The sequence below is a fragment of the Nerophis lumbriciformis genome, linkage group LG26 (assembly GCF_033978685.3).
Source record: "Nerophis lumbriciformis linkage group LG26, RoL_Nlum_v2.1, whole genome shotgun sequence".
Taxonomy (NCBI): domain Eukaryota; kingdom Metazoa; phylum Chordata; class Actinopteri; order Syngnathiformes; family Syngnathidae; genus Nerophis; species Nerophis lumbriciformis.
Window position 1 is genome coordinate 22,760,643 of NC_084573.2, and position 21,944 is coordinate 22,782,586.

At 38.2% G+C, this 21,944-nt stretch overlaps 1 protein-coding gene across 2 annotated transcripts in view; it reads right to left on the reverse strand.

Annotated features, from left to right (window-relative positions):
• Nucleotides 1–21,944, reverse strand: part of nudt14 (nudix (nucleoside diphosphate linked moiety X)-type motif 14) — an 80,494-nt gene that overhangs the window by 17,294 nt on the left and 41,256 nt on the right. Inside the window, exons 2-5 of one of the 2 annotated variants that reach the window (XM_061987174.2) lie at nucleotides 20,615–20,658; nucleotides 14,324–14,388; nucleotides 13,615–13,915; nucleotides 3,045–3,127 (exon numbers count right to left, since the gene is read on the reverse strand). In XM_061987174.2, coding sequence (XP_061843158.2) covers nucleotides 3,045–3,127; nucleotides 13,615–13,915; nucleotides 14,324–14,388; nucleotides 20,615–20,658 — 493 coding nt within the window. Of the gene's footprint in view, nucleotides 1–2,462; nucleotides 3,128–13,614; nucleotides 13,916–14,323; nucleotides 14,389–20,614; nucleotides 20,659–21,944 lie in introns of those variants that run through there. The other variant, XM_061987173.2, reaches the window with a different exon arrangement.

Sequence of the window (21,944 nt, forward strand, 5' to 3'; positions counted from 1 at the left end):
ATTGGTGAGTTAAGTTAATAGAATCATTTGTCAATTGATATCATGTAAGCAGGTTTATACTAATGGTAATACTTGTACTTAATCCAAATGTAAAACTGTGATTAATCTGATTTTAAAAATGTATCGTTTGACAGCATAACTAATAACATCTTGATAATAATGAATTCATTTAATTTTTATGATCTGCTGAGGGCCAATAAAAAAACGAGCTGCGGGGCGATATTTGGCCCCCCGAACCACACTTTGAACACCCCTGCATCAGACCAATGAAATTGCCGAACGGGTCACGATAAGCCAATGAAATTGTTCACATTAAATCAAACGCGCACACACAATCATTCAGTCAGCCATTTAGCGCCTTATGGACTCACCCTTATCATTAGCAGAATATGCACAAGACGCAGCCCCACAGCCTAAGCCGATCAAACGGGCTATCGAAAAAGGAAACAGACAATACAAAGAATGGAAATCAACCACCCCTAACGGACCACGAAAGGCAGCGAAGAGGGACAAAGACTGCGCTCAATGACTTTTCCGGTAAGCGCCTGTGTAAATATTTCATGTTTCAATGTGTACACCTGTGGCTTATAGACTTGTCCGGGAACAAAAATATTTGTCCAAAAATAATTATTATAATTTTATCAATTTTGCACAAATAAAATGTGCTAGTTTTCTCATTTTAGGGCATTATATTTTGTGCAATATTTTTTTTAGCTCAGTTATTACAGTAAACACACATGCTAACATTAGCGTACCCTGTTGCCATACCTCATCTATGGACGCTGCGGTAACATACTCCACAGTCTCCACTTTGCTGCAGTGGCCCTCAATCTCCTCTTGAATAAATGTAGTTATTAAAAATAATAATAATAATAATAATATTTAGAAAAATAAACTAACAATATTTTTTTTGAAATGATTTCTTTACTGTAGTTAACAGCCACATGTTGGGAAAAAATAAATACACTGAAAAACCAACCAAAGTAACTGGAGCCAAGCTAAAACGAGTACTACATAGTAAGAAAGCGGCAATAGTTAGTCCATTGCAATTTGACATCGTCACAACATCATAGCATTCTGCCCTTATTTGTGTATTCTATATATGGGCTGCAAATGTTGAGAAATGACATTTATATGCATTTGTGTGAGTGCTTGACTACCTCAGAATTCACAAAGTTACTGTAAAAACATTCAACTCTGCATAAAGGAATGCCTAGAAAAGACACAGAGGAGAGTATCGCTGATATTGGTAGAAATTGTGCAGGTGAGAATAACACGGCTAAAACCTAAACTGTACCGAATTATTGCACTAGGACACCTGGAACTATTCTATTGCTTCTGCAAAAACTGGGATTATCACTAACATTGTTGAGATCATTACTCCAACCTACTCTGTGAAGGAAGTGACCGCGTATAAATGTTGATTGTCACCTTATTTTGCAACAAATAACGTGTTTTTTTACATGGTGTCTACAGCTTACATTTCTGTGTTAAAGTTCAGTCAATAACAGTTCAACATATTTATTTCAGTCACTCAGGTCCATAAGAGAGGTTCTTACATGATCTGATTGCAATCATGGATTCAAGAGATTGGTTATCTACAATACGTTTTTGCATACTGTCCAAAAGGAAACTTAAGATATGGTGGGAAATTCTTCCACCTGACATGCGGAACATTACGATGCGGTACCAGCCCTTTATTCGAACGAGGAGGAATACTCATAGATAGTAGGACGATTGGAGACTTTGCTGCAAGCGAGTTTGAAGTATGATATTAAAATGCTGGTCAGCGTCACACATCCAGAGATTCTCCCTGAACCGGAGCAAAGTTTTATTATTGGACCTGAGCTTTTAACGAACAGCAAAGTAGGATCCAGTTTGTGTGTGAGGCAGCAATTCGTTTTGCATTACTACAGATAGTTAACTAGTTGACATCCTACCTAAACATTACCTTATATGATTAGAATGTAAGCCAACACATGAAGAATACTCTTTTTCTTTTTATCCAGTCAGACTTCATTCCAGCAAAACTGACGCAACCGAAATGGAATTAAAACCAACCTTTATGTGAACGGAGTCGTTCACGTTCTTATTACTTGTTGGGTGCAGCAGGACTTCAATACCATTCAGGGTGGCTTTCATTGTGTTTGGTACTCACGCAATCACACAAACTGTGCTTAAGCTAACAGTGCTAAGCAACAATCTGCAAGTATGTTGATAAATTTCCTAAATATTTGCGTATTGTGTTGGTATCAATTAAAAGATTAAAAGTCTGCAGAACAAGGAAACGGTTTGAGGCATTGCTAACAACACAGTGCAACCATCACCATGATCAAAGGCCGCCGCCACTGACTAGCATAGTTTTTGCATTACTGGCTCGCAGTGTAAAGGAATGCTCCGCTGTTTGCTTTTTTTTTTTTTTTTTTTCCAAAACCGCATCTTAAATAAGAGTTTTCAAAGGGCACATTTCAAAAAATATATATTTTCCAAAACTGGGCATTGAAAAATAGGGGTCAACACAGTAGTTCAAAAAATAGATGTCTGCAGCTGAAGCTTGTGTCAACGCAAAAGTTTAAGCAGTGGAGCATTCGTTTACTTAAAACCAGGGATATGTGATACCATTTTCCATGCCTGGCAACATACATTTTCAGGAAAAATGACACAAAACTGGGAGAGAAAAGTGCCAGTGACAGCCTGCTGAGGCAGTCTGCGTTTAGGAAAAATACACAAAAAACGTTCGACAAAATAGAAGCTGGCAGACGTCCACCTGTCATCACGTGCCATTGACGAAAAATGCGAAAAAAAAAAAAAGTGAGGGGCTATGAGGAGGCGAGTAGGTGTGCTGGGCCAGTGATTTGACATAAAAGTTACTAGTGGTTACACGTTGGTGGAGATCTTGTACTTCGGGGACATGTTGTTATGGAACCAAATGAAGCTAAATATGACGCCCATGGTTTTGGGGATGCGCTCGTTGTAGGCGAACGTCATGGCTTCGTGCAACGGGACTTTGACTACCTCAATGAGCTCGCCCTCCCGCGGCTCACCTCCGCCTGCGCTCACGCAGTTGTCGTCGGACACCTCGGCGTAGAACATGGTCTGATTGGCGCCTGTGACGCCCACGCCCGACCTGGAGACAGAAGAGGCAAATGTAAACGGAAAATGTGTTTTTCCACCAAACTACAACAGTGGTACCTCCACTTAAGAGTGTTTTGAGATAAGAGCTCTGTTTCTGCGAATTGTTTTGTGAATGTTAGTAACAAGCGTTCCCGCCACTGGTAGGCACAGCAAAGGCATCATTGAATCCTGTAAGATCCGCCCAAAACATCCAATGTTGCTTGTCTGGGGCGATAAAAAATATCAATATATAACACGACAGACACGTAATTTATATCAATAAAAAATCCGTTCGATAAAAACGTTCAATATTTTTGGGCCAGAAGAAACCGAAAGTTACGAAGCAAGGTTGGTTGCATGAACAAAAGCACTCGCTCTTTGGTAACCGAGCAAAACAGGAAGTGATGGAAGGGACACATTAACAGCCAATCAAATCACAGTATCAACATTATCACGGAAACAACCGGGAGGAACTAAAGTGCAGGAATGTATAAATAAAATAAATTACAAAATATAACAATTACTGTGTAACATAAATTAATTTCCATTTTAAATAAGAATACCAGACCATATTAAATGTTTCACAGCCTCAACTTCCTGGCATTAAAACTGCAAAAAAATAGTTCTCTATGTTAAATGTTCACACTATTTAGTTACACTTCATTGTGCATTTCTTACATATTCCCTATTTTTGCACCTTAATTTTAAGAGGTTACTGTGAAGTGTTCAATGTGATTTTAGAATGTGTTTACATTGAGGGTTTTCCTTTCCTTTTTACCTTCACAGCTGAGGGAATTATAATCAGACAAAGGTTACATTTTCAGTACAAATAATTACATTGAAAATATTTTTCTCCTAGTCCATATTTTCGATAAGTCTCTAAAAAGTATCAATAACTATCGATATCAACTGATATAAAACACTTATCGTGTGATACAGTTTTAAGACACTTAATCAACAAATATATATAAATACATACATACACACACACAAACATATATACACATTCATATATACATTTTTATATATACACACAAATATATACATATGTGTATACATATATACATACAGGCACGTGCACACATAGGGCCCTATGGGTGCTTGAGCCCCTGCCCTTTTTTGCCTCGTCTTAAAAAGTGCCCTCTGCCTGTGTGTTTTTTTTCTTTAAACAACATTAATAAATTCCTGTCAGGGATGTAAAACAAAAAACCCAAAAAACAGCGGTACAAAAACTCCACGTTTTCTTGTAATACCGGGTTGTTTGAGCCTGCCGCCTCCGCCAGAAAGAGAGAGAGAGAGGGCGAGTGAGTGAGTAAGTGAGAGGAGAGAGAGCCAACTGCGCCCCTGAGGAGACGTGACAGTGGAGCAACTTGAACCTGTGAGTTATGGTCTAGTCGCCGTCCACTTATTGAGCATCTAATATGGGTAATATTTCAGAAAAACGCTGTATTATTCTATTATTCAATGTGTCAGCTTCTGGTTTTGCCGGACGTCGGAGCTCGGCGCATTAATTGAGCACGGCACATCAATACCGCACAGAGCAGAGCGGATCGTGCGGGACAGGAAGTAGTGTACAAAATACTGAATAAAACACTGGGTTAATTTTCAAAATAAAATGCACTGTGTTTACGGCGGATCACATTTCTCTCACAGTAGAGGTTTAGATATAAAGTTTATTGTGACTTTGCTCTTACTGTGTGGGTTAACAAAATAATAATAATAATAATGATAATAATGATAATAATAACAATAATAATACAATCAATAATGATAATGATAATAATAATAATTATTATTATTATTATTAATAATAATAATAATTTCAGCATTCTGGGGATATAAGATGTAGGTTATCTGTTAGGAATATTACCATCTGTATTTAAACTTGATTCATGTTGATTATGCCTGCAGCACAATGCCAAAAAAAGAAAGGATACAGAAAAGGAAGAAGGAGCGCCAGGAAGCAGCTAAGGGTAGCAGACCTCTTAATACATGGCTAAAACCAAGTACTAGCACCAGAATTCAAGAAAGACCACAGACCACAGAAAGTGTCACACCTGAGAGAGAGGCAGAGACCTTAGAAGCAACACCTGAGAGAGAGGAGGAGGAGAGTGTAGAAGCAACACCTGAGAGAAAAGAGGCTTTAGATGCAACTCCTGACACAGAGGAAACCATAGAAATCCCGGTAAATGTTTGGTTGAGGAAGAATCCACAGGAAGGGAGGCAGATGATACTACTGCAGAGGAAGCCATAGATGAGGGGGAAGTTGAAGGAGCTACAAGTGATGTAGGAGAAGAGGTCTTATCAAATATTACAGTACAGTATAGTTGTATAGTTAGCTTCCTATTAGCAAATTTAATTTGACATCAATTTCCATATTGTGTAAATGACCAAAAAAAAAATGTCCTGCCCTTTTCTGACTTTGAGCCCCTGCCCCTCTATGATCATGTGCACGTCCCTGTATACATACATATACAGTACATATACATACAGTACATACCTATATACACATATACAAAAACATACATATGTATTTGTATATGTATTTTTGATATTTGGTCAGAAAAAACCCAAAGGTTACAAAGCAAGGTTGGTTACATGAAGAGACGCACTCGCACTCTGGTAACCCAGCAAAACAAGAAGTGATCACTGAGCAATGGGAGAGGCACGCTAACAGCTAATCAAGTAACAGTATCAAGTTTGGTTGCGGCATCTTGCGGTCTTTGTTTTTTTTTTTTAAACAGACAGTAGTCATTAGCCACGCTCAGGTTTTTTCTTTTCAACCCTCTTCCGTTCCCTGTTTGGGTATAAGGACACAACAGAGAATAACAAAACTGCAGAATCATATAAAATAAAATAGATTGCTAAATATAACAAATTAGCTACTATAAAATAATAATTTGATTATCCATCCATAGCTGAGATAGGCTCCAGCACCCCCCGCGACCCCAAAGGGAATAAGCGGTAGAAAATGGATGGATGGCATCCATAGCCGTAACTTCCTAGCACCAAACCTGCAGAAATCGTTCCTCTCAGGTTTCTATGTTTACCGTTTCACACTTTGCACCATTTTGTTACACTTTCTTAAGCATTTCTTACATATTCCTTATTTTTGCACCTTATTTTAAGAGGTTACTGTTAACTGTTCAATGTGATTTTACAATATTGTTTACATTGATTATTTTCCATGATTGTGTTGCACATTTGCTTTCCTTTCTGTCTTGAAAGCTGAGGGGATTACAATCAGAAAAAGGTTACAATTTAAATAAAAATGTTTACATTTAATATATCTTTCTCGTGGTGCATATTTTTAATAGGTCATAAAAAATAAAAACTGTTTTCAGCCATATGCTTAGTCCTACTATAACATTAGCGTATAGCTAAAAGGGACATCACTTTTTTTTCCAAGCATGGGGAGGAAGAAAGTGAATGTGAAGGACAGTGCTGAGAAGAAGTGGACGATATACATCAAAGTAAAGAAAGAAATCATCAAAAACAACAATAGCATGTCGCTATTTATCCATAGAAATATGGAAAAAACGCTCAGTGTGTTTGATGGAATAGCAGCAGGAAGGAGATACCACAGTAGTCCTAGGTAAATGCTGGACATTATTATCACATTACTTCATAAAACTACTGTAGTTGTTTGTAGTGCATTTTATTGTATTGTTTTCCATGCAATATTTTTATAAAAAAGCTGGATTTTCTTTTTCACGTGTTACGTTAAAATTGTGCTGTTTTGGGGGGGCCAAACACCAATTAAAATGATTTCAATTATTTCAATGGGAGACGTTGCTTTGAGATGCAAGTGCTTTGAGTGGAAAAGCTACGTCACACACTCAAAAGCTCCATCACACAACCAATTAAACTCCTAAGTTGAGGTACTACTATATTTTGTTCCGACTGTTATGCAAAATGATTGATGTGAACAGGGTTTTGTGCCAAAATGCATTTTATTGTATTGTTTTCCATGCAATATTTTTATAAAAAAGCTGGATTTTCTTTTTCACGTGTTACGTTAAAATTGTGCTGTTTTGGGGGGGCCAAACACCAATTAAAATGATTTCAATTATTTCAATGGGAGACGTTGCTTTGAGATGCAAGTGCTTTGAGTGGAAAAGCTACATCACACTCAAAAGCTCCATCACACAACCAATTAAACTCCTAAGTTGAGGTACTACTATATTTTGTTCCGACTGTTATGCAAAATGATTGATGTGAACAGGGTTTTGTGCCAAAATGACCTGAATACGGCTTTTGTAAAACCTCCAGGCCCACAATTTTACAAAAATACATTCTCATACATCAGAATATGGATCATGATTATCTTATTGTGGAGTGGTACCTCAACTTACGAGTGCTTTAAGATACGCTTTAAGTTGCAAGTAAAGTATGAGTTATGAGCTTCCCCTCTGCTGGCTGAATTAGTATTTGTCCAGTTAGTGCCAAGGAGAAGAAGCTGACGACTGAATCAGAGAAACAAACATGTCCTATCGGTTAGCCGCCCCGCGGAGTCAGCCCAGCAAAGCCACAAACAACGGACGTTTATCCATAAAAATATGAAGAAGCTGCCGGGGTTGTGTTTCAGTTTGTTCTGTCTATATGACTTGACGAGCTTTGATTTGTCAATTGTTCTCAACGCTGACTTCTCCGGTCCCTCACTCAAAGATGTCTGTCCATGTGCAACATAAAAAACAATTTCTTAGTTCCTACTGTTACACAACGGATAATCAGCAAATAGGAGACACTTACAAAAGTAAGGTAAATTCGGTACAATATTATTACATTATTTCTACTGTAGTCGTTGGTAGTACATGCTATTGTAATGTTTGTCAAACAATATTTTTTTTTATCTAAAAGTGAGTTTTTCTTTTTAAAAGGTATGTTAAATGGTAAAAGTGTGCTTTTTTGGAAGAGCCAAGCGCGGACTAAATTGATTGAAATTCATTTTAATAAGCAGCGCTGATTTGTGCTGAGTTAGGAGCTCAATCGTGGAACCGTCTGAGCTCGTAGGTTGAGGTATCAGTTTATAAGTCAAATGTACATATCTTGGGTTTTTGTACGCCACACTCATTCGGTTTTTAACAAAAAATTTCCCTAAAGGTTTGATTCGTTTACCGTGTCGGTTACCGTACAGTCAAACTTTACGCGCATCAAACTAGTATTATTGGTGATTCAAGTCAGTGTCTGCGAAGAATGGATAGTGGTTCTCTCAGATTTGGGACACTATACACAGAGTCCATCCAGGGAACCCCTGTAATCATCTTTATTGTGTGTGGGCGTGTCTTTTTTGTTCAGAGAAGGCACACAGAAAGATGAACAACTCTAGGGGCGGCATAGCTCGGTTGGTAGAGCGGCCGTGCCAGCAACTTGAGGGTTGCAGGTTCGATTCCCGCTTCCGCCATCCTAGTCACTGCCGTTGTGTCCTTGGGCAAGACACTTTACCCACCTGCTCCCAGTGCCATCCAAACTGGTTTAAATGTAACTTAGATATTGAGTTTCACTATGTAAAGCGCTTTGAGTCACTAGAGAAAAGCGCTATATAAATATAATTCACTTCACTTCACTCTTTGTCTGTCTCCTTTCTTCGTGTTGGAGCAGGATCCATGTAACTTCCAGACAGTTTCTGTGATTTTTTTTTTAATGGAGTACAACTGCAAAATAAGCCCTTTGGCCCAAAGAAAGTTGTGAGTACCAACACTTTGATAAAGAAGGAGGGGAATCACCACAAGAAAGAAATTGTAGTTAAGTATGAAGGCAGCGTCTTCTCTCTTCTCCTTCTCTTCTTGTCGCCATCAAGAATCGTTAATAAATGTCAAAGTGATAATAATAACTAATTAGATTTATATAGAGCTTTTTTTAGATACTCAAAGCGAAAGTGAGAACCCATCATTCACACATGGATGGTGGTAAGCTACACTTGTAGCCACAGCTGCCCTGGGGTAGACTGACGGAAGCATGGCTGCCAATTTGGCCCTACGGCCCCTTCGACCACCACCAAGTCATTCACTTTCATTACTTAGATAAGGTTGCTGTATGAAATTTGTATCCAAATATTGGGGTATTTTCTTAAGCAGATTTTCATTATGCAAGCAAATAATAACCCATAATTAATTACATTTCAAGAGTGTGATTAATCTGATTTAAAAAAAAAAATCACTTGACAGCCCAACTTGTTAATAAAGAAAACGTTGATGCATCAACTCCTTGTTATGTTTGTTTGATACATTTTATATTGTGTTCAAAGTGAACAAACTTTCACTAAAATATGGACTTTTGTCAAGGATGGAAGCCATTATTCATATTTACAGTGTTTCTTACATAGAAATCTGCTTCACGATACGAACTTTTAGATTTACAAATCCTGTTCAAGAACCAATTAAGTTCCAAAATCGAGATTTCACTGAATTAAGTATCAAAAGTCAGCATGCAAATGTTTATATTCTCATGTGTCAAAATATCTACCACAGTTAAAAGTAGAGAGCTCAATATAGTTATCAGATATATCAAACAATTGCTACCCCAAATAACATCTAGTACAATGTGTATGTCATTTCACTCTCTGAGTGTTTATAATACACAACAAAGCCCATTTAGCCGCCACAGTAAATCATTTCAGTGCCTTAGCGTGCAGCTTCACCGCCACACAATGCACTTCCGTCAAAATTCTGCACCCTCATAGGGGTCGTGAGGGTTAAGACGATACCCATCTATTCTAATGGAAGCGGACCCACACGTAACAAGGACCATAGACGACACCAACAAAGCTGGAGGAGGCCAGCGAGTCGAATCAAAAGCACAGTTATGAGAGCCGCCAGTCTACCCTGTGCAGGTGTGGTAGGGGTTGTTTTTCTTCCTGCTGCGTTGTCTCATTGGGCTTGCTAATAAAACATTTAAAAAGATTGATGGCTCACTTGATGCTTCCGTTTACCCTGCATATATCTCTGAATCTTTAGCTCTCATCCATCATCAGTGGTGGTTACTAGAAAAAAACTGTTTTAAATGTTTCCTTATCTTGTGAGGCATATATGTAAACAGGATTTACACAGCATTTACCTACACCATGTTGGACCACATTTAACTAAATTATTGTGCAGTAATTTAGTATTAGACGTGAAACGATTAATCGAAAAACTATTTGATTTATTGCTTGTATTACGACACTTGCCCTCCTTCTGGAAATGAAAACCAGTGGTGATTAACAAAGCTAAGATGGCTGATGAACAGCAAGCAGCGTGCAAGATATCTAAAGTTAAAGTTAATGTAAAAGTACCAATGATTGGCACACACAAACTAGATGTGGTGAAATTTGTCCTCTGCATTTGACCCATCCCCTTGTTCACCCTCTGTGAGGTGAAGGGAGCTGTGAGCAGCAGCAGTGGCCGCGCCGGGAATCATTTTTGGCGATTTAACCCCCAATTCCAACCCTTGATGCTGAGTGCCAAGCAGGGAGGTAATGGGTCCCATTTTTATAATCTGAGTACAAAAGAGGCTTAAATCTTCCTGCAAAAAGCAGCAATGTGCAAAAAATCCAACTATGCAATGGAACAGATCCCTATGCTTCATCAAAAAAAGATTTGTAGAGTGATATCAAAAATTATACGTTGGTCGTGTTCTCAGACATATCGAACTGATGTGCTCCAGACGCCATATTGTACACCACAAAACAGAAGGAAACTTGGAAAAGCGTGGAGGTCTACAACTTCTTTATGTGTGGCTGGGTCAAGGACATCGGTATCAAGACTCTCCTGGATAAATGTGCATCGTTTTCCCTCAGGTAAGGTTGCATTTCATGATTTAACTTGGCGTCTACTGCCATGTTTGTTGCTGTTGCACGTGCTGTTTACAATTATGTGTGTTTTTCCCGTCTTTATCCAAATATAACTATAGATGTCAACATTGTGTATTAGACTTAGACTTCCTTTTTATTGTCATTCAAATTTGAACTTTACAGTTCAGATAAGAACAAAATTTTGTTGCATTATTTATGATTGCTGCCTTTGGTAAAAGCTTAACTCTTTAAGGTTTTGCTGAATTGTGCTTGATTTTATTTAGACTCGCCAAGTTGGTGCTTTTCGAAACACTCGAAGCTAACATGTGTTTAAGAAATACAAATAACATTAGGAAAGTACTTAAATGGGAAATGATAAACGTTAAAAATATATCAAGCAAACCTTTAACAAAGTGATCACTGCAAACTCGTGCATTCTTTGACTCTGCTCCCTTGGACTGAAGTGTGTGCTGCTTTTCTCGTTGTTTCTTAAAATCTTGCACTCTTCCTCCCTTTTTAATGACATTTCGAGGAACTCTGAAGAAACGTTTATCCTTTTTGAGATTTGAACGATTCATACAGCCGAAAACAACACAAGCATAGGTAATTTTTTCTTTGAGAAAGGCTAAATGGCGAGTAGTAACCATTGAGGACAGAGCTATCTTGACCACCACGCATATTTAATGGTTGGGACATTAGTCAAATCCATGCAACAGCCTGTCGCTTCAATTATACAATTCATGAGAGCACTAATAAAAAGACCGCATTGAGTACCCATTACTTGAAATATGCAAAACGTAAAGTTATCTGTGTGGTGGCGAACAGAGAAGAGTTTTTAGGTACTTATTTGTTAGAATTAATTCACACATGTTAAAAGTGCAATTTCTAGGGTGACCAGGTGTCCGGATTTAGGCCGGACAGTCCGTATTTTTAATGCCCTGTCCGGCGTCCGGCGCAGCATCAAGCCGGACACGTATTTGTTCTCCTTTTTGAGGCACTAGGCTTGAAGAGCGGAGTTTTTTCATCTTTGCTGGGCTGCAGCGCAATAGCCAATTAAAGACCGTAAAAAATTGCCCCCAACGCAGTAACATATCAAATGATTGGCTAAGAGCGGTGTCGGATACAAATCTGCTTATCATTGGTTAAAAAAGTAAACAAGGGTCCATGTGCTGCTGCGACATGACATTGACAGAAAGTTAGCATCATGCCAAAACGCAAGACCTCGTTTAATTCTGAATGGATAAAAGAGCACACATTTATAACGAAAAGCAGTGGAGACTCATTCCATGGCTTCTGCACACTTTGTCGATGTGATGTCGACGTAAGTAGTCAGGGGAAAGCTGCAATTGAACGGCATGCGGGTACGGATAAACATAAAAGTAATAAACGTGCGGCAGGTACCTCTTCAATGAGGACATTTTTTTCGTGAAGTTTCGTCGCCCCTGGATGACAAGATAACCGCTGCGGAGCTGTGCAAGGTGTACCATGCTGTAAAGCATCACCAGTCCTACAGAAGTTTAGACTGCGGCATGAAAGTGGACCGGGAGATTTTCAGTGACTCGCCCACAGCTAAAGGGATGGCCTGTGGCCGAACAAAAGCCAAGGCATTGTGCGAGAACGTCATCGCTCACTATTCGGTACAGGAACATACCGACTACATAAAAGAAAACAACCTACCCTTTTCCGTGGCAACCGACGCCTCAAATAAAGGAACAAACAAGTGTTTTCCCATTGTGGTAAGGTATTTTCACTTTGATGAAGGCATCCAACATGTCCTGTTGGATTTTTATAGTGACAGCAACGAAACGTCAGAAGCCATAACAAACCAGCTGCTGGCAAAACTTGAGATGTCTGGCTTAGAGGTGAAAAACATGTCTGCATATGCAGCAGACAATGCCAGTGTCAATTATGGCAAACATAACAGTGTGTATCAGAAGCTGAAACTGAGCCAAAAAGATGTGCTCCCTGCAAACTGTTTGGCCCATATTCTGCATAACGCAACCAGATATGCAGCAAGCAGCCTTGATGTTGAAGTGGAACATTTTTTGTGGCATTTTTTTAAAATTATATATGTTACCTGTTAATTGTTGTTTACATTTAAGTCCACACATGTTATGCTTTGTGACACTCTGCACTTGAAAAGATTAATCTCAGTGGTCACTTTTTGAACACCACAATGTATTGAATAAATACAAATACTGTTAACAAACACTTGACTTTAATATTTTTTCCTATTCAGCCACACAAACATCATCTTTAAACCACTCAAAATTGTACTATAAATAAGAGTATACCAGAGTCCTATGTACACCATAGTAATTTATTGATATGCCGCATAATGTCCTCCTTTTTGGTGTCATGGAAATGGTCACCCTAGCAATTTCTAATGTTAATGTTCTGCATTTATTTAAAAAAAGGATGAAGGTTATGGCAAGCAGAAAAACTTTTGTTTATTTCAACTATTTTACCTAAAATACACATTGAAGCAATTAAATTTGTTTTTTTCGATTACTCAATTAATCGAACTAATTGATAGATTACTCGATTATTAAAATAATCGATAACTGCAGCCCTAATGAGTACTAAAATATATATTTTTAGTCTGGTTGACTTGTTTTGTTGGTCTTTCTTGTCTGCTTATTGTTCAAATATTATGTGTATGCGATGTAGGAGTTTTGAATAATATCATAAAGTGAACAAATACAAATGGTACAGATAACACTTCTCACCGATAAGAAGTAATCCTCTTGAGTTTTGAAGCAGGCACATCGTAGCCACACTCCTCCAGCACTTCCTGTCTGGCGATTTCCTCCAAGGAGAGATTGGGTTTGTCCACCAGCCCGGCGCACAGCTCGTAGGTGACCCCAGCGGCGGCCGGCGGCCACGCAGATGGGCTTTCCCCCGCTGTAGGCGCTTGGGCCTCCTGGCTCTCGGAGCTAGACGCTGCAGCTTCGGCGACCCCCTCCTCTGTCTTTTCAGCAGATTGACATGGCTGCGTCTTGGTCTTTTCCCACTCACACATGAATACAGCTAGTGGATAAGCATTAATGTTAGTCCGTAAGTTGCATTTAAGTGTGTCACGTAAAATACAGCACATTATACTAATAATTAATATCCACAGGCCAAATGTTAAACACCAACGTCAAGCAAAGTCTCGGATAAAGTGCGTAATATCTTTTTATCTATCCATTTCCTCCCAGCAATAGAAGCGAACAAAAGATATTAATACACAGACTTCCTTGAATTTAGTGCCGAACAAAGGAGGTAGGCCTCTTGTGGCGTATTTAAGCAATGTGGCTCCAACCAGCATGAATAAACGGGATTTGAAATACACTTTTTTTTGGTGAGAAGTGGCTCCAGAGTAACAATATACTGTAAATCTGACATTGTCGAAGGAATTAAATAAATAAGCAGCAACAGTGGTTAAACAAAGCTTACCTGGACGGAACTGCTTGACAAGGACAAAACAGTGGGAGGTGGTGTTGAAGATCAGCACGGATACACTGAGGATAAATAAAGGGGAAATGTTACGATAAAACAATTAATAAAATATATGGATGTTGGCATTCATCCAGGTCGTTGTGTTCTAAGGGCATTCAATCGACCGACTATTCTGTTTGTCTTAGAAGACGTTTCACCTCACATCCAAGAGGGTTCATCACTTCATGCTCATAGATTTAGATTGGTCAGATCTAGTCTTAGACTTTAATTGGACAGAGAAGGGATCATAGTCTATTTGAATGAAACTAAGCATGTGTGGAGACTGTGGCCTCCTTTAAGTTCCTGGGAACATACATCTTGGAGGACCTCAGGTTCGTGTACGTCACGGCCATCCAAATTTTGGATGGAATAGTAATATAATTTAACATAAAAATCCACTTTCCCCGTTTTTTGGTTTGATCATAAAAAAACAAAAGCCGGAAAACGAATCGTTATCCGCTGTCCAATATCCACATTATTATAGTGTTTGAAAATCAAAAATAGGGAATAAAAACAAAACTCTTTTCCCTATTCCTCGTTCTATTTGTTTGGACGTATCGGTGGTTTGCACATGCGCAGTGTCTCTTTTCAGGATCCTCGTCTGTGAGTGACCCGGAACAACAGAAGAAGAAGACAAAGAATGGTGTCAGTGTAGTCGGTTCTTGTTCTTCTGTTGTTGTTCCAGGTCACTCACAAACGATTATATGAAAATGAGACACTGCACATGTGCAACCTTCTCATATGTACAAACATGAAACGGGGACTACGGAAAAGAGTTTTCCAATTATTCAATTTTAACAGATAACGGATAATGGATAATGATCAGTTTTTAGTTTTTTAATTATCAAACCAAAATAAACTGGGAAAGTGGATTTTTATGTTAAATTATTTTTCTATTCTTAACAAAAAATGGATGGCCGCGATGTAGACTGACCACGTAACATGGATTGTCAACACTTCAGCACTGGTCAAAAAGGGACGCCAGAGACTCCACTTCCTTCGTGCTGCGGAGGAACCAACTTGAGGAGAAAAAGCAGGCATTTTTTAATGGGGCCAACATAGAGCCAGTACTATGTAACTGTGTGGTTTGCTGCCTGCTCTGCTGCAGACAGGAAGGCCCTGCAGAGGGTGACCAGGACAGCTGAGAAGATTATCGGACAAACAGAGTTAAAAACAGTTTTTACCCGTGGGCCATTACGATATTGAATCCGTCTCTATAACTTACACTGTTTTTCAATTTTCACTGCTGATTGTACTGGTATTTATGTATTTATTTTTAACATGATATTTATTGTTTGTCGTGTATTTTAACGTCACCTAACAGAGTAGCCACCTGTAATTTCGTCATGCTCCCATGTTTAAGGACATTAAAGCATTATATTATTTTCTATTCTTTCTAGTCGGGACTAGATCTGATCAATATAAATATAAGACTATATTAGACTAGATCCGACCAATCTTTCGGTCTATAAACATGAACAGATGAAGCCTACTTGGATGAGAGGCAAATTGTCTTTTAAGAAAAACTGAACGGTCCAGTTGCAATCGATTGAATGCCCCAAAAATACAATTATTCATAGTTTTGTTGTATGTGAATGTATGTCCTAATAGGTAGATACAAATCTGCCCGTAATTCCTTGAGTTATCTATAGCGGAATTAAAGAAGTGTGAGCACACTTGTCACTCATCCCCTGTCTTTGTCTCTGTGAGGCCGCCAGCATACGCATACACAGAAGATGAAGCTTGTAACATAATAGAAATGATCAGAAGCAGGCCCAAAATCAAATGAGCTGTTCCTTATCCCATTTAGGATATTTTCTGAAGGTTTTATGAAAATCCGACCATTACCTTTTGAGTTATTTTGCTGACTAAGTAACAACAACGATTATATAACCTCCTGGTGGAGGTAATCATGGATATTCACAATGTGTCAACGCTCAGACCACAGAGAATGTTGATAACCATCACTTTTCTTTCAAATTCTGAAGGTGTCAAAAATCCAGACAAGGACAAGTGCAACAGTCGGAGCTGTGTTGAAACATATCTGCACTAGAACACAGGTACAGGTACAATTATGCAGCAGATTGAGGCAAAAACAAAAAAAGTGGGACATGCAGGCCTGAGGCATGGAAGCTGTCCCTTGAGGCAACTCTGGGTCTTTTAAAACTGTTCCACACATTACAGCTCTTCTGCAGCTTCCCAAAAACAAAATGCTCTAATGGTTATACCAAGACGCTTGGGATTTTTCATGCGCCATTAAACGTGTTACCTCCTCAAGGGTCCTTTAATCCGGACAGTGGGATATGAGCAGTGATTTTGTTAAGTATCAAAACAGCAGAAAGTAGCTTCTTCCGGTGCAAAAAAGCAAATTTATACAGTATTTGATACCATGATCACACAATGTTTTCAGTTAAAATGAGGATTCTTTTATTTTTTTTGTCCTGTCCAGCTATTCAGGCAAATCATATTGTTGATGTAGATGCCCATATTTTCTGTACAGATTTACTTTACAAATAAGAAGTGTGGGATACTTCTCTTGTTGCCTTATTTGTATTTGACTTTATTAAATGGATTTATATTATTGTTTGGCGCAGCCGGACCAAAGCAGGAGGGGATAGAAAGAGAAAAAAAGGAAGACGGAGGGGGAAATTGCGGGAACAAAAAGGGGATAAGACAGAGAGACAACAACAACAGTAACAACAACCACAACAAAACCAACATAACAGCATCAGCAAATAGGATATGTACAAATATGTTATGAAAAGTGACAACAAAGAAGCAGTTAGTGAAATAAATATTAATAACACATAAATGACAATGAACATTATTGCACTACAAATGGAGCAATAAAAATATCAATAGAAATAGCACTATTGATAATAAATAATTACAATAATTACCTCTATTATCAACAACACAATTGTTTCCAATGCAACAATACATATATGTAATGATAACTTGATTTACAAAAGAAAGCAGATAAATGGAGGGGAAGAAAGAGAAGCTAACTGTGTTAACCTTGTAGACTATTATAATAGCAATAGGAATCTTCGAGATTAATGTTTTGTAATTCCTCACCAAGCATAGCAAATTATAGGAATTTGGCTGATTGCGTGAAATTGATGGTTGACTAAAGCGGGTTTGAAGAAATTGACAAAAAAAATGCATGCACTTCTTGGTTGTGCGCTGTTGATTCTGTCCAAAATAGTTTGCCGTTTTAAAAACAACAACATGACTTCAGCTATTCACATACAACTCCTCTTGGCAGCATTAATCTGCTACACTGAGCAATCAACATAGTTTCCAGGTACTAAGGTCAAGCAAACAACGTTAGGTATTTGGCTTCATGTCATAGAATTACTAGTTGAGAAATGAATGGGACAAAAGTGATGAAGGCTTTGGATGAGTTAGTCTGCTGATTTGTGTGTACAATTCGCTTCCTGCCTATGATGCATATCTTCCACAACTTGAGGAACCACTTGTGATCGCGTCTCACTTCCAAGCACATTTGTGCTCACTGCTAAAAGTATGCAGGCGCAAATGGCCCAGAACGCCTCCCAATGAACTCAGTGAACAAGTCTGTCTTCAGTGCACAATTGTAGCTGTCAATTGAAATGGGAACTGTGCCACTTTCTGAGCAAATTATTATTAAGTATGCAGCATGACTGAATAAGATCACACATACAAGCAGAATGTGTTAAGCTATTTGATAGAGATGTCTTGACATTTCCATTCTACACTTTAGTCTAGGTATGGCGAAATAGGAGCTGATCTTAAGACAAACAACATTTATTGTTTGAGTAAATTCTCAGTCATCTAGATCTTGGTAATCCGCAAAACTTGTTAGTTGCCTTTAGCGAGTTGTTTTGCCACGATGCAGATAAATGACCCATTAGTATGCAAGACGGTCCTTCATCAGCCATGCAGGACGATATTAACAATGACAACCTTATGGTTACCACTCCCTGGGGACCCACCCACCAAGGACATATATAGGGACACTCCAGATCTAAAGTTAAAAACTGAAGAAGCCCTTTGGAAATAAAGAGGCAAACGTCTTCAACAAACAAGAAGAATCCAGAACCAACAGATTTCATATCTGCCAAAAAGATCGGTGATGCCCCCAAATCTGGCTTTCACATTTTTAGGTCATTCACCTGAAACGTGCAAAGAAGCTTAGACATGACTCAACCCTGCACAGAGGAAATTGTAATGCCCACTTAAACAAAAATGCTAAACAAATTTAGGTCCATTCAATACATGTCAAAACGGGAAATACTACTTTGACACCTGGGAAATAATTGCCGGCTCCCGTGGCCTATTTCCTCTCGGAAATACATGTATGAGGTTAACAGCCTTTGTCTCAGGAGTGCTGTTTTTACAAGGACTTCTTTTGGGGTTAAGAGTAGAGGAAAGAGAGCTTAAATGACCTGAGACGTACCTCTGAGCATTAGCGTACCACAGGCAGAACAGAGAAGGAACCAGGGCTTTGACGTGGACGTGTGATATTTCTCTTACAGGACACCCTGTGAGGCTTAGATAATTATAGCTATTGACAAGTACAATAAAGGGGCTCCATTTTCCCCAAAATAATGAGGTCTCGAGGCCTTGTCCACACGTCAACTTAGAGTTTTGTCCTTAAAAACTGAACTTTCTGAAACTCCAGTGTAGAGTTTAAAAAACTTAACTTCAGCGGGTAAAACTAAACTGTTTGGTTTGTTTCATAAGAAATGTCTGACATTATATCATCTTTTTAAACATTACTTAACAAAACATGAAGTTATTTACTAATGAGTTTTGGTTTTCATTTTGTGCAACTGCAGACAAGCCTGTTCATCCCTTTGATTTTAAAGACAATGTAAATGTCATTGTACATATAATATATCACTCTACTAATGAACAAATGCGTTTTAATTCCACTAAATCAGCTGTGGTGGACTTTTAAGGGTTCTGATTGTTGAACATTGTCTTTGAATAGGGTTTTGTGTGGACAGAGATCGTGTAGAGATGTAACGATATGAACATTTCATGCTACGGATATCGGAACCAAAATGATCAGTTATTATTATTATCCCAGTAGTGTTGAATGTGCTCAAAAAGTACTTATACACACATTCAAATCTTGTCAGCAAGGGCATTTTTTTTTTAAATAACTAAAATAAATAGACGTTAGTGTTTTAGTGTTAGTAATTTATCTGTTTTAATGGCTAAACTGTTTTTGTTTTAAATAATGATTTGTACTGTAGCATTTTAATATTTATATAAATGAAAAGTGTATAACAAATCAAATCTATTTTTATTATTCATCATTTCTGGCGAACATTGTGGCGTCCTACTCTTTTGAGCGGTTCTTAGATGCACCGAAAAAAAGCCTCTGTCTCTCAGTATAGAACAATAATTAATTTCTAAGAGAGCACAGCTTGTAGGTTCAATGTGCATAATTAAATAGCTTAGTTGCTCAAACAGCAATGTTTTAGGTTGAGATTGTGGTATGTCATTTCTTAATATGGAAAGACATTATTGTCTCTTGTTTTCATTTTAGGATTTAAAATAGTGAGCTGGCGCCATTCAATTCCTGAGTTTATCAAAGTGCAGTTATCAAGACTTACAGTCATTAGAAAACATCACTTCACATCATAATCGCAGCTACACTTTCCATCTTAAAGATCTAAAAAAATGATTTGGGAATGTCCGGCGGGCCAGATTGAAAAGCTTAACTGGCCGCATGTGGGCCCCGGGCCTTAATTTGCCCAGGTTTACACTAACATGATAGGAGGTGTTAGTACCTGTTGTATTCAGATGACGTGCTTGGGTTACTGCTGCTGGAGCGGTTAAAAACGCGACTTTCATTTATAATTATTGCATGCTGTGTGTTCAAATGTTTCAGTATATTGCTCGCATGTCCTCCTCTTGATGAACTAGCAGCTTTATAATTATTACAAGTAGCGCTGTTGCAATATTTCTTGTAAAATGTAGTCAACTGTAGAGCGTTTGTAGCCCCCGGGCTGCGCCATTTTGAGATCTGACGTCAGTACGCGACGTCATCCCCACCCGGAAGGATCGACAAGAGATTTGTTTGAATAAATGGCTAGCGATTCCAAGGAATTGATACACTGGGAACCAGTTTTAAACAAGAACCGGTTTTCGATTCCCATCCCTATTTAGAATGTTTATTTTTCAATGTTACTTTCATTTCATTCGCGCCAATTAAAGTGTCAATCAAACGCTACAAAGCAAGAGTGTGGTTACCTGTCATGAGTTCGCATGAAGTCCCAGGACTTTTTTGTGCCATTCTGTGGAGAGATAAGATGGAAACACAATCTGTGAGTGACTGCAATAAAAAGCACTAAACTATTTGAATGCTCAAATGCTCCGGTTAGGCAGAATTAGGTGCTTCCTTTGAAGCGTGAGGTCCTTGAAGTCAGGATGCCAAATCATCTTTGATTTATTGAATCTGGGTACTGCTAAAGCAATAAGCTTCCCGACAACAGGCGCTCAGTTCATGTAAAACTACAAAAGTCTGGCATGCATCTTTGGCTAGTAGCCTCTTAGACTGAATATCTTTTGCAAATTAATCGGATTCCCACTTTTATATGGGACAGTAATGGAACAATGCAATGTGGGACTTGGAGCACTTGGAGATTTTTGACTTACCATTTTTCAAGGAGTATTATAGTTCTGGATTGGATATACACAAAGACGGGGTTTGTCAAGTGCGATTCAATTCAGTTGGGCAAGATGTTGTAAATCCATCCAATTTCTACATTATTCTAAATGTGTGGTTGGTCTTGAACTGGATTAGAAGCTACTTAACCAACAGGAAGCAATACGTGAAGATAGACGAACACACTTCCCCAGAGCTAAAAATATCTTGTGGTGTACCTCAGGGATCACTACTCGGACCAAAATTGTTCAATCTCTATATAAATTACATTTGTAAAGTTACAAAGGACTTAAAGTTAGTATTATTTGTAGATGATACAACGGCATTTTGTTCAGGAGAGAACACACAGAAGATAATACAAATAATAACAGAAGAAATTAACAAATTAAAAAGATGGTTTGACAAAAACAGACTCTTTGAATCTCAGTAAGACTAAAACAATGCTATTTGGAAACAGTAGAAGAGAAAGTCAAACACAAATACAAATAGACAGAGTAAATATTGAAAGGGTAAAAGAAAACACATTTTTGGGTGTAATAATAGATAACATGAATTGGAAATCTCATGTAGAAAATATACAACATAAAGTAGCAAGAAACACATCAATAATGAATAAAGCAAAACATGTTCTAGACCAGGGGTGTCAAACTCAAATACAGAGTGGGTCAAAATTTAAAACTGAACAAAGCCGCGGGGCAAGGTTGAACAAATTAACCTTTTTGATAGGGACTCAAACAAGTTTTGCATTAAATATTGAACAAGCAAGGCTTATATAACTTTATAGTGACATGCAAAATCGAGTTTCAAATAATAATATTAGTAATTAAAAAATATCAATGGCATATCAAATACAATTTAAATAAAAAATTGAATACCTCTTTTCTATTTGCAGCCTTCTGAGGTAAATATCAACAT